General features: G+C 46.1%; 1 protein-coding gene and 2 long non-coding RNA genes across 3 annotated transcripts; 2 read left to right on the forward strand and 1 right to left on the reverse strand.

Moving 5' to 3' along the window:
- Window positions 1-50: 50 nt before the first annotated feature.
- On the reverse strand, window positions 51-7,467 carry Nox (NADPH oxidase). Its single transcript, XM_020950387.2, has 13 exons — window positions 6,317-7,467; window positions 5,096-5,190; window positions 4,148-4,262; window positions 3,873-4,091; window positions 3,655-3,805; window positions 3,384-3,594; window positions 3,097-3,326; window positions 1,802-3,032; window positions 1,409-1,748; window positions 1,158-1,337; window positions 749-1,065; window positions 596-692; window positions 51-532 (listed from the first exon to the last, which is right to left on the reverse strand). Exons 1-13 carry the CDS (start codon window positions 6,959-6,961, stop codon window positions 335-337), a joined length of 4,029 nt encoding a protein of 1,342 aa, XP_020806046.2. The 5' UTR covers window positions 6,962-7,467; the 3' UTR covers window positions 51-334.
- On the forward strand, window positions 3,475-3,894 carry LOC147644420 (uncharacterized). The gene is made up of 2 exons (XR_015270717.1): window positions 3,475-3,612; window positions 3,669-3,894. It is a non-coding gene; the product is annotated as an uncharacterized LOC147644420 (long non-coding RNA).
- On the forward strand, window positions 7,126-8,679 carry LOC110182365 (uncharacterized). The gene is made up of 3 exons (XR_002319557.2): window positions 7,126-7,265; window positions 7,323-7,499; window positions 7,664-8,679. It is a non-coding gene; the product is annotated as an uncharacterized LOC110182365 (long non-coding RNA).
- Window positions 8,680-12,467: the final 3,788 nt, after the last annotated feature.

A 12,467-nucleotide genomic window follows, 5' to 3' on the forward strand; every position in this document is an offset into this window, starting at 1 on the left:
ATGTACTCTCCTGCTGAACCTGATGCAATTGGGAGCTTGGACGGCACACATATTGGGTAACAAACTTTATTGCATGAGCACATACGTAGATAATACATATAGATATAGATATTTACAAGTTGGGGACATACTCGACAATGAGGTGGCAACAAGAGACAAGTGACGAATAAATAGCCATCTAAGCTAAGCTAAATCAAACCGAAACCCGAAAGTAAACCCGTTGCTTATGCAAATGAGAACACGATGAACGAGGGATAGAGCGATGAGAGGACCGGTGGACTTGGAACTGGAGATGGCGATGGAGATGGAGATGGAGGCAAGAGATGTGGCTTGTTCAGAAGCACTCCTTACGAAAGGCGAATCCGTACTGGTCGCACTTGTATCTCAGCGTTTTGGCCAACTGCGGTGGACCGCAGTAGAATACGGTGACTTTGCCCTTCTGCTGGGCCTGCAGTTGCTTGAACACCTTGTCCCAGTTGGGTCGGCCGGCATTGGTGCGGGTCTTCAAACCCGTAATCAGATCCCGCTTGCCCTGGAAGAGGAGGAGAACCAAGAGCTTTAACAAAGCCAGTCTTTGTGGATTTCCCTGAGTTACCTTCTCGTGCAGCAGATCCAAAGCGAGTTGCAGGCCAACAGCCTTCATATCTGTTCTCTGCAGCGCACTCGTGATGTACATGTGCATGTCCAGGAAGCTGTGGATTGTCCACAAGTTAAATTGCTTGAAAATGTACTTCCTAATTGGACTCACCGCTCCATGGCACCGCCCAGCTCCGCTTGCTCGATCTCCAGCTGCGACAACAGGTTGACAAACCACTCGAAAGAGCGCTGATCCCGATTAATCCAGAAAAAGTCCACCTTGCGCAGGTTCATCACAGACTTGGGTATCTCGCTGGCCCACTCGAACTGGCACCGCGGGCAGCTGTGGCGCGCCTTCCAGTAGCGATGCATGATGGACTGCAGGATGGACGCGAAAGGTGTGACTCCAATACCAGTGCCAATGAGCACTGCGTGCTGGGCCCCAAAGATGTGACTCGAGGGAGCACCATACGGACCATCGATGAAGATCTGCGAGGAGGTTAACGCAATGAACATTAGCAAAGTGTTAGTGGATTAGCCTTAGGTGGCCAAGTGTGTGTATGTTTGGTGTGAACCCGCACCTCCATGACGCCCGCATCGAGTGTGACCTTGCCACCGTTGTTATTTGTGGAGCTACCAGTCGATCCTCCACCGCCGCCTCCGCCTGATCTGTTATTTATGGAGGTGGAGAGGGTGCGCAGGAATGTGGGACGTCGCAGAATGGACTTTCTGCTGCCCGATCCTGCCGTCTGTACCTGATCCTTTTGTTGAATATGCATTAGTTGTTTTAGATGGGTTAGTTTTCAGTGGATCTCAGCAACCAATCGCTTACCTCCAGTGGCTTGGAGGCCACCTCAGCCGCCAGACTAAGCCTGGCCATCTGTAACTTATCACCTGAGTCTGTTCTAGAACCCATTGGAATTCCCTGCTCCGCCCTGCTGGCCGGGTTTCCGCCGATGACCTCACCCGTTGCCACCTGGTTCTCCCGCTCCTCCATACTGGGCGTCTTGAAGGCAATGATGGTGGGCTTGGTGCGCATATAGCGGAAACTCTGCGCCAGCGACTTGTTCTGAGGACTGAGGTAGGCCAATCCCACGCTGTTGTTCCGGGCACGGCGAACTCGCTTCTCATCAAATGCGGACTCGGACTCGGAGCGACCCAGAGCTCGAAGGCTGCGGATAAGGTGTGAGTATCTTGGAGAAACTTTACCTAAATTATTACTTACGCCTTGAGGCGACTGCGCTTCTTGCTTTTCACACTGATGTCCGGCAGGGAGATGCTCTTTTCCAGGGGCCTCTGCTTAAGGTTGGAATCCTCCCGCTCGCTGTCTGCCTGGAAAGCTCCATTGGGCATGCCTTTCTTGGGCTCAGCCGTCTCTTTCCTAGAGAAAGTACGCTGCAGACTTTTCTTTATACTTCGAATGCGGTTCACTCCTGTAGCTGGCGGGTCAGGAGCGGTTCCTACCGCAGGTTTGCGGTTCTGGCGAGGAGGACGCACTGGCGGCACCGCCTGTACAGCCAGATTTCTGGCCAGGAAATCCGTTTGCGGAGTGGCAGTGGATCTCTCGCCGGCCATGGCCGGGTTCCGGGACTCATTCAGAAGCATAAAACTGGGAGTGGGAATTGCGTGCATATGTTGGTTCACCTCAACGGAGGAGCCACCCTGCTGCAGCTTCTGTTGCTCCCTTTCAAAGTAGCGATAAAGACGATTCGTCCACTCGCCCACGGTGCGTATGTGTAACCACATGTAGTCCTCCTGCTCCGGCGCGGAGCTGATGGTGAACGGATGCCACTCATAGTTAGCTATAGCTGGGATGTTCACAAAGACATAGTCCCCGGGCCGGAAGTTAAAGTGGAACGGCCGCTTAATGACCAAGTGCACCACCTTGGAGGGCAGAAGCAGCCCAGAACTGATATAGGTTTTTCCATGCTCACCCTTCATCCAAATGAAGCGCAGCGCCCGCTCCACAATGTACACCAGTCCTGGGAGCATAAACCACTTCCAGAAGTTGGGTCCGTGGAATAAGCACAGCACCCAGAAGGGGACATATAAAAGATGGGTCCAGTAAAACACCTCGAAGCTGCCCTTTCGCCGGACAAAGGGCTGAGAGCATACGAACATCACCATCAGAATGGCCAACAGGGCAACACCAGTGGGATTCGCACATCCAGGGATCAAGCCAAAGAGTCCTGGACGATCTGTGAGTAGCCACTCCCCAATGGTGTAGTGTCCCGCATTGATGTTCGGATCGTTGATAACGATAATCGAGAAGTTAAACAGGTGCATTACGGTGTGGACCAAGCTGAGCACGGATATCGTGATGCCTGTGAGCTTGTGCAAATAGACGTGATGGTCCAACGGGAGATACGAGGACAGACCTCTTCCTCTCAGGTAGGTCAGTGAGTGTCGCAGCATAAGTACAAGGACCCAGGCGCAGTTGAAGTTAAGGCATTGTCCTGGAGGATGAAGCAATATATATTTATTTTTAAATTAATAATTCCGGAGTAGTCCAGGACTCACCACAAGCTCTGGCTATGATGACGAATCCATTGCTGGCACGATACTGAATGGCGCGGGAGATAAAGAGGCACAGATTGACGGCTATATAGAAGAACAAGTAGGTGACAAAGACCTGGTTGTTCTTCATGTAAGCCAAAGACAGCTGGTGGGGCAGAGAGCTCCAGAAACCGCTTTTGGCGGCTCCACCAGCCTGTCGGTCCTCGGCTATGGGTACCAGCCAGCGATCGATCCTACAAAACAATTAAATCTGTAAATTTCTTGAAATTTGAATTCTCTTAAGATCTTACGTTATGCTCAGGTTCTCTAGAAGACCACCGTGCTTATTGAGCTGGTTCTTCAACGCCTCGTAGGTGATCTCGCCGCTGTTGTGGGGATCGGCATCTTCGAACATGGCGCTGGTGAGGTCCTCGATCTGGTCCTCGGAGAACTCCATGCCATTTTCCTTAATGCAATGCCTGATGACATCGTGCAGCTCCTTGTGCTGGATGAGACCATCGCCTGGTGAAGAATTAAAAGGTAATCTCTGATAGATATTAGTATTTCAGAATAACAACTCACCATCTATGTCATAGACCTTGAACAGAAACCGGATTTTGTCATCCGCCGACTGTCCTGAGAACTGGTGTATGGCATCGATGAACTCCTGAAGGGAAATCGAACCCGAATTGTCCTTGTCGAAGATCTGGAAGACACGCTCCGTAAAAAAGGGCTAAAAATGTGGCAAGAGATAAGGTTTATTAACAGTTAAGTCTTCGTTATTTCTATTATAGACTCACATTCTTGGAGGTCACAATCTTCTGGAACTCCTCCCTTCTTATCTCCTGCTCGTTTCCCACTGTGGTGCGGAAGAGCTGCTCCAGCCTGGCCAGTGAGCTCTTGTCAAAGCCGGTCCTTGGGCGGGAGTTGGTTAAATGGGAAATAAACTCCATCACTTGATTTGTGGACACCAGATTGCTGCCATCCACCTCTATCAGGCGGTAGAGTTTATCCAATATCTAATAAATAGGATTAAAATGAATCTAATTTCTGGCAAGGATTGTTATCCACTCACCCCTCTTGTGTGCCAGATGTCGCGGAAGTTCTTGAAGCTAACGCGGCTGTTCTCACCGCAAATCACATAGGCCACCGACTCGATCTGCTCGGCAAAGTCCATCTGGCGGTCGTCTCTAAAATAAATCCATATCCAGATGTACTCAACCTCAAACTGATCCAATCTGTGCAAGCACCCTCCCACTTCCCCAATTATTGTGCCACAGAAAAAAATGGGATGGTTTATGATACTTGAATTCGTAATGTTCGAAGTTAGCTCTATAAAACTGATGAATCAAATTGATATTATATATACTTCTTCATTATATTGTACTGATACCAATTAAGTAACTCATCTCAATCTTTATTTAGCCAACCATTTTCTTTTCTGTGCACCCAATACCAGGTCGTGCTCTTCCCCACACCCGCGCCTGCACCCTGGGATGCCTCCTATGTCGCTGCTGCTGCTGCTCGCACTATATTTGTATTTGAATGACTTCATTACGACAGGCAGGCAATGACAGTTTGTGCTGCAGTCGCCATCCCAGTCCAGGTCCCGGTCCCAGACCCAACTCTAGCACAGAGCCGCTGTCGAGGCACGCGGACTATGTTAGCTGTTGTATATGTTAACACACGGCGCAGATAGCATCGCCATGGGCAAACGGACAGCGTCTGGGAACGAGGCTGGCATCTAGGATCGGTGGCGAGAGGCATTCGCGGCAGCTTCTGGTCGGCGCAGCTGGAATGCCTGGAGCACGCCAGCCAGCTCTCCAGCTCAACTTTCAACTAGGTGCGTGTGTGGATCCAAGTGGAGCGGACTGGATCGGATAGCTATTTTTTCCAAGGCGAGCTAATTGTTTTGGCACCGTCGCAGCATCGATCTCAGAGGAGAAGGAGGAGGTAACAGGGCTGGAGGAGCTTGGAGTGGTGAAGAAGCTAAGGAGCTAGATCAGTCGATACCCAAACTTACGTCAGACGACCCTTGAGGTGCTCAATCCAGCGATCTTGCAGGAGATAGCCATTCCGCTCGAGATCGAACAGCTGGAAGAGCTTCTGCTGGAATTCCTGTAAGTAAGCAAGTTGAAAAAAAAACAAGTTGTAAAGATCAGAATTTATGCGTCTCCGTTTCTATGAAAGTGTTAATTAATTTATCTTTCATCTGTGTTTGCATTGTTTGGAGAAGCATTTGTTTATACCCCACACTCGGGAGATTTATATACACGAAAGAGTGTTTACACTGCTCGCGGTTCGCGGAGATCCCCACGTAATGAGCATAATTAAGGGGAAGAGGTGTTCTGGTCCCACGATCCCCCATCGAATCCAATTCGAAGCCCCAACTATGCGGCAGTGATTGAGACAAATGCCTGGCATAAATTATCCGCTTATTAATATTTTAATGACATTCGATCTCACGATCATGAGAGCCCATCATATTGTCTGCAAAGTTAAAGCGCATCGGCAGCATCTTTTGCATTTGGTCACAGTTGGCTAGCTGACGCCGATGGCGATGGAGATGGAGATCTCCCGATGATGAAAAATGTGCATATTTAACGGATGAGCACTGACTGGTTAGGCAGCTTTCGGGGAGCCCATAAAAACAAAATACTTGCGGCCGAAACCAAAGCCGCAACAAAGTAAATACAAGCTGAGCCCATCAAAAAACGGGTTTTACGATCGATCGCTGGACCAGCTCGTTGACCGGGTAAAGGACCACAGAATAAGTGGCACAAGGTCACCTTAGTAGTCTGGATCGATCGGAGTTGGAGACCCATATCCATATCCATTACCATTCCCATTCGCATTCCCATTTTGCATGGACAGTGATGTAATTAATAACTTACAGAACTCAATATATCGTTTTAAACTCAGTATCGAGGGTTCGGAATTGAGTGGGTATCGAATTCCTCAAGTGCCGTCATTTTGTTGTTAATACATGATTTTTTATTGTTGCTTTATGGGATCTAGATAGGAGATTTCACTGGGTTCATATACTCCTTCTGTTACAGGTTTGATTTTATTTATAATTTTGGAATATTATTTCACTTAGATCAGATTCTGGGGATTATTTTGTTTGGACTTTAATTGCAAAGCTCACACTTGATACTATTACAAAGGAAACTTTAAATATATAAAATTCATATTTCTAATTTTTGCCTCAAGGACTCCTCTCCAAATTGCAAATTACACTCACCTCATCAAGGAACAACTTGCGGAAGGCTTCCCTAGTATGCTTTCCCTCGCCCTCGTCGAACAGAGCACTGCACTCGGATATGAGAAGCCAGCGTTGCTTCTCCCGGCGCGCCTCCAGCTCCATGGAGCTGCAGTTCTTATCTAAATTGAGGTTGTATCGTTCCATGTACAAATTTGATTGCCGCTGATTCGGATTTCCATTTCCACTACCATTTCCATTCGTAGACGCAGTCGCTCTGGCAATCGCTTCCTGCTTGCCAACGCTGGCAACTAGAATGCTGGGAGAGCTGGCCATAGATGCCGCCGGTGCATCTGCACTGACCACATCTACTACATCATCCAAGTTGAGAACAGCCGCTTCGCTCTCTTCACTATCACTATTTGGTTGCACTTCCTCTTCCCCCGGTGGGGGAGAATCGCGTGCGCCATGCAATCTCTCTAGATATTGTGCAGCCTGTTGGAGCACGTGACTCACTCCAGTGGCCACTGGCGGCTGGATGGGTTGCTGGGCTGGGGTCTGGGATTGCGGAAGCTCATCCGAGAAGGACACTTTTTTGGGGGAACGCGACGGTGTGGCGGGTATCTCGAGGGAACGGCTAGAGGACACTGAACCGCGGTGGTTACTCGAATCCTGTTCGGCGTCCATGTTCGTTAAGGGGTTGAAGGAATCACAAGAAGGCAGTTTACACTTGGCAGGAACTCATGCCCGAGGATAGGGGCGTGCGGATTATCCTTGAAGCAAACACGACGGCGTTACGAGAGCAACACAGCGACGGCACAGGCGTAAGACTGAGGCTGTATTAGAGCAAAACTTGGTGAAGCTTTATTTAAGAAACTTTGCTTAAGGGCTACTTTAAAGTTCACCACATTATCCGAAGGAGTTATCCTTGAGTCACTGATATTACACAAAGTCGTCACAGGAGCAGCACACTAGGCAATCCCTGCAAAAGGTATGAATAAGTCTTCACTTTCAAGTAGTCACTAATCACAATCACTTGCTCTACAAGGAGCTCGAGAGTGGGAATTATCCTCGCGTCGGGGGTTAAGGCTTAACGACGGCGTTACGAGAGCAACACGACGGCGTAACGGGAGCAACACGACGCGATCCAAGCAAGAAGCAACACCAATCGGCGGCAGCGGCGAGCAGCAACTGAAAGCGAAAGCCAGGCGGACGCACGAGCCAGGTGAGGTGAGGGCCTCGGATCGTATCGGATCGCAGTGCTATACCTGCGCAGGTGGCGTGCATGGGTATGGGTGAGCGGGAGACCGAGACCGAGACCGAAGCGGCGCTCGACGCTTTAAAAAACGCGTTTGCCCAATATATCGGTTCAATATATATTTATTTCAGGCTTCTGCCAAGCGAGCGACTTTTAGAATGGACGTGCAACTGGACGACGTTCCAGCAGATACGTGTGTGTTTGTGCGAGTGCGACGCGTATCTTTGCATCTGTATCTGCATCCGACTCATAAAATGGCTGCTGCTGCTGCTGCTGCCGCTGCCGCTGCTCCGTGATATTCTAATTTGGTTTTCGCGACTCATTCGAGCTTCTGTGTACTTATTCGATAAGGGCTGCAAATAATTCAGGTGGTGCGGTGGCGACGTCTTCATTTTTTAATTTCAACGCCCGTGTTTCGTAACCAATCAAACTTGTGTTTATGTGCCGCTACCATGGAACGTGTCTATTTCCGAATTCCCGGAGTCGCAGTGCACGGCACATACCATCCGATCCGCTTTTGTTTCGGACTGCAATCGGAATTGTTGCTTCAAGTTTTGGCAGCAACTCATCATCGCGCAATGGGTCAAGCACCGACGGATTGGCCAGGAAGTGAGTGCGTGATTGGAGCGGCGTAGCCAATTCAACGAGTATTCAAGAGCTCTAAGCGGTCAATCCGGCTCAAGGTCGAACCCAACACTTTGCTGGATCTGCGGATACTTTGGTTACTTTCAACAATGTATTGTTATCGTGTCGTTGAACCACCGCCACCTCCCATCCTCCCAAGCCCCAAGTCAAGCGATTGCAGCGCCTTGAAATCGAAATTGAAGTTGAAGTTTGAAGTTGGTGCTGAAGCTGTGAAGTCGCTCCGCCAAAGGGCAATCTGACGGATACTTTGTAGATCAACAGCTGTGTGACTCGTGTCTTGTTTTCCTAAATGCCGCTATTTTTATGCTGCACGGAAAGAAATAAATAATACCCAAAAAACTTGAACTTAAATGTATATTTATATATATATATATATATATAAATAATATAGTTTATCAACAACAATTCAAAAACAAGAAAGAAAGCCAAGGAAGATTGAAATTTAATCACAAGGAATTAAAACAATATAAATTATATATATTTATGTTAAAAAAACAAGTAAGTAATGCCTACTTTCATTTCATTCACCTTTATATTTTCGTATATTTTCAACGATCGTTTGTATGGCAGCTTAATGATATAGTCGTCCGATTTTCAGAAAATTTTACACAAAATTTTAAATTAATATGTATGTTATGGCTACATACATATCAAATTTGATGAAATTCTGCTGAAAACTGGAAGTTATAGTTTTTTTTTCATAAAAATTTCCGATCGTTCCTATGGCAGCTATATAAAAATATATATACATATGTATATATATAGTCCCCCGATTCGCCTACTAGTTATATTTACTAACTGATTATAATTACTTATTGGTCATAGATACTTACTGGTCATAGATACTTAGTGTTCAGAGTTACTTACTGCTCATACTTAATTACTGGTCATAGATACTTACTGTTCAAAATTACTTACTGCTCATAACTAATTATTGATCATAGTTCTATAAGTCGTTCGATTGTTCCTATGTCACCTATATATATATATATATATATATATAGTCTACCGACTGGCCTTTCTCCAACTTATATATTAGTACAATTATATAGAAGAATAACTCCATAGTTTCATTTTAATAGCATGCTCTTTGTTCCAAAACAATTCTCGCACATCTGTGCATATGATTCCCAACTGGTTCTAACATCCCCGGAACGAAGTGACTTCTGCCGGCCAAGTCTCAGAAATGTGTTGTGTTACAAAAGTTGCAAGTCATTGTTTATTAGTGTTCATAATTACTAACTGGTCATTGATACTAACTCGTGATAGATACTTACTGGTCAAAGTTACTTGCTGTTCATCGATACTTTCTGGTCATAGATACTTAGTGTTCAGAGTTACTTACTGGCCATAGATACTTACTATTCAGAGTTACTTACTGCTCATAGTTAATTACTGATTATAGTTCTATAAATCGTCCGATTGTTCCTATGTCAGCTATATATGTATTTGTATATATATAGTCCACCGATTAGCTATGCTCCGACTTATATACTCGTAAAATTATATAGACGAATAACTCCATAGTTTCATTCAAATAGCTTAAATTTGTTCCAAAACAAATCTCGAACATCTGTGCATATGATTCCCAACTGGTTCTAACTTCCCCGGAACGAAGTGACTTGTGCCGGCCAAGTCTCAGAAATGTGTTGTGTTACAAAAGTTGCAAGTCATTGTTTATTAGTGTTCAAAGTTAGTAACTGATCATAAATAATTACTAGATATAGATATTAACTGATCATAATTACTTATTGGTCATAGATACTTACTGGTCATAGATACTTAGTGTTCAGAGTTACTTACTGCTCATACTTAATTACTGATCATAGATACTTAATGTTCAAAATTACTTACTGCTCATAACTAATTATTGATCATAGTTCTATAGATCGTCCGATTATTCCTATGTCAGCTATATATATGTATATATATAGCCCACCGATTGGCCTTGCTCCGACTTATATATTAGTACAATTATATAGAAGACTAACTCCATAGTTTCATTCAAATAGCTTGCTCTTTGTTTCAAAACAAATCTCCCACATCTGTGCATGTGATTCCCAACTGGTTCTAACATCCCCGGAACGAAGTGACTTCTGCCGGCCAAGTCTCAGAAATGTGTTGTGTTATAAAAGTTGCAAGTCATTGTTTATTAGTGTTCAAAGTTAGTAACTGATCATACATACTGGTCATAGATACGTACTTGTCAAAGTTACTTGCTGTTCATTGATACTAGTCATAGATACTTACTGTTTAGAGTTATTTACTGGTCATAGTTTATTACTGATCGTAGTTACTTAGTGGATACTTACTGATCATATTTACTTCCTGTTAATACTTCACAGTTAATTACTTATCATAGTTCCAATGGCAGCTATATGATATATTCGTCCGATCTGGCTCTAAAATTATAATACTTTGTAAGGGTATAATGATGGCTAATTAAGATAACCCCTTTTTTCTCTGTGCAAAGAACGGTGTGATCTGCTGATTAATGTTCGACAGCGGCCTTTGGCTTTTGTTTACAGGTCACTGGCCCGCACGGAATCGGAATCTGATTATGAGATACAGATACAGGTATAAGATTCAATTTCAATTTCTGCTTCATATACAGATTCAAATCGTTTCCGCCTCCGCTTCACACTCGGCTAATCCGGAGCTGCATATGTAAGCCACTTGTACATCGGAACGAGCCATGTGCCTGCTCCAGGTATCTTGGTATCTCACATCCGGCCAGCTTAGCGGGCTTAGCTTACTTTGGCTAATACCGAAGTAACTCACCTGCCAACTGTGTGCGTTTATGGCCATTGTTAATTGCTGAAATTGGCATTCCCAATCGCAGCGGGCGACACTCTCGGCTGGTCAGCAAGTCGCATTCGCCAGATACAGATGCATGGCACAGCTACAGCTACATTTAGAGGTACAGCTCCCCCGTTGGTGGCCAGGGAATTGGCCACTGTCGTCCAGTGGTCATTGGTCCCTCATTGTGATGGCAGCGGTGGCGCTGCAATTGACACCGCTGCGGCCAATTAAGCCCGCAGTTACATCCGCGGAATTGGAGTTGCCCGTTGCCCGTTGCCCGTTGCAGTTGGCATCAACAGACCAGTAGACAGAGATGCACAGAGTCATCCGCCGGGTGGTCCCATGGTTAAACGAATCCCCGACTGCTGGCATGCAGATTGATTTGCTTGGCAAACGACCGCCGCTTGTGGGCAATTTTCCAAGTGGCCGGCGACGAGAGCGGTGTCATCAATTTAAATTAAGTTCCAGCTTTTTATCGCCACTCGGCGGACCAGTCTCTTCCTTGGCGCAGTATCTCCGGTCTCCTCCGTCATCATTATCCAAAACATGTCATTAGGCGGCCGCGAAGATGCCCAAGTGCCAGTGCCAGTGCCTGTGCCAGAATCCTGTTCTGCGGCGACTGTCTTCGCTATCAACTTGGCATTCCAGCTTCGGTGCTGGCAGCAGCAGCGACGCTGGCTGAGATGTCGCCGTTGTTGCGTGCAGCGGAAATTGGCCAAAGTGAGATACAGATACTGCGGTCGCGGCTCGGATTCAGACTCCGCAGAGCCGCGGACGCGCTTACATCGATCGGTTTCGCCTAATAAAGCGACCGCGGTCGCCACGCTAATTAAAATAATTGAAATTTCTCACGGGAAACGCGCATCGCGACACTTGCAGGGCATCCTTTCGATCTGGTCTCCATCCTCCTCCATTCTGATTCCCATTGCCAACCCATATCCGTTGCTAGTGCGGCTAATTGCAAATTGCAACATGGACAAGTGGACATGTCCAACAATCGAATTGACAGCTGCTTTACCCCTTGTCCCTGGCACATTTGATGGACATTAACATGGATCATCGGCCGTTGTCTTTGCGCCGCCAGGAGGACTCCGAGCCATCGAGGATTCCAGCATAAATGCATAAATTTCATTAGTCGCTGACAGCAGGAACGCTTCCCGCTAGTGTCAGGCACCTAAATTAAATGTCCGCCTAGCTAACCGGCCTCACTAAATAATTCAGCTTTCAATGATTGCAGATTCTTAACCCTTTTTTTGTGGCTTGTGGTTAATTTAGATTTTTGAGGACTATTTATAGAGGGGATTTCCACATTAAATGTATCGTGTGTGCACTTTTGGGATGAAATTCGAAAAAAAAAATAAAAAATAAAGCCCAGAACCATTTTCATCAACTATTCACAAGTATTAAGTAAAGCTTAAAAATACAAAACAAAAAGAAAATTTGGATTGGAGCTACAATGAATGAGCTCAGATAATGTAGGCATTATAT

The sequence above is a fragment of the Drosophila serrata genome, unplaced genomic scaffold (assembly GCF_035046125.1).
Source record: "Drosophila serrata isolate PLE 108 unplaced genomic scaffold, ASM3504612v1 contig_184, whole genome shotgun sequence".
NCBI lineage: Eukaryota > Metazoa > Arthropoda > Insecta > Diptera > Drosophilidae > Drosophila > Drosophila serrata.

Bases quoted from the DNA above. Each gene is read 5' to 3' on its own strand.
- Nox (XM_020950387.2), bottom strand. From the start codon at position 6,961: ATGGACGCCGAACAGGATTCGAGTAACCACCGCGGTTCAGTGTCCTCT. The intron at 5,191-6,316 runs GTGAGTGTAATT...GCTTACTTACAG, and splicing joins GCAAGTTGTTCCTTGATGAG to GAATTCCAGCAGAAGCTCTT. The intron at 533-595 runs GTAACTCAGGGA...CTCCTCTTCCAG, and splicing joins TGGATCTGCTGCACGAGAAG to GGCAAGCGGGATCTGATTAC.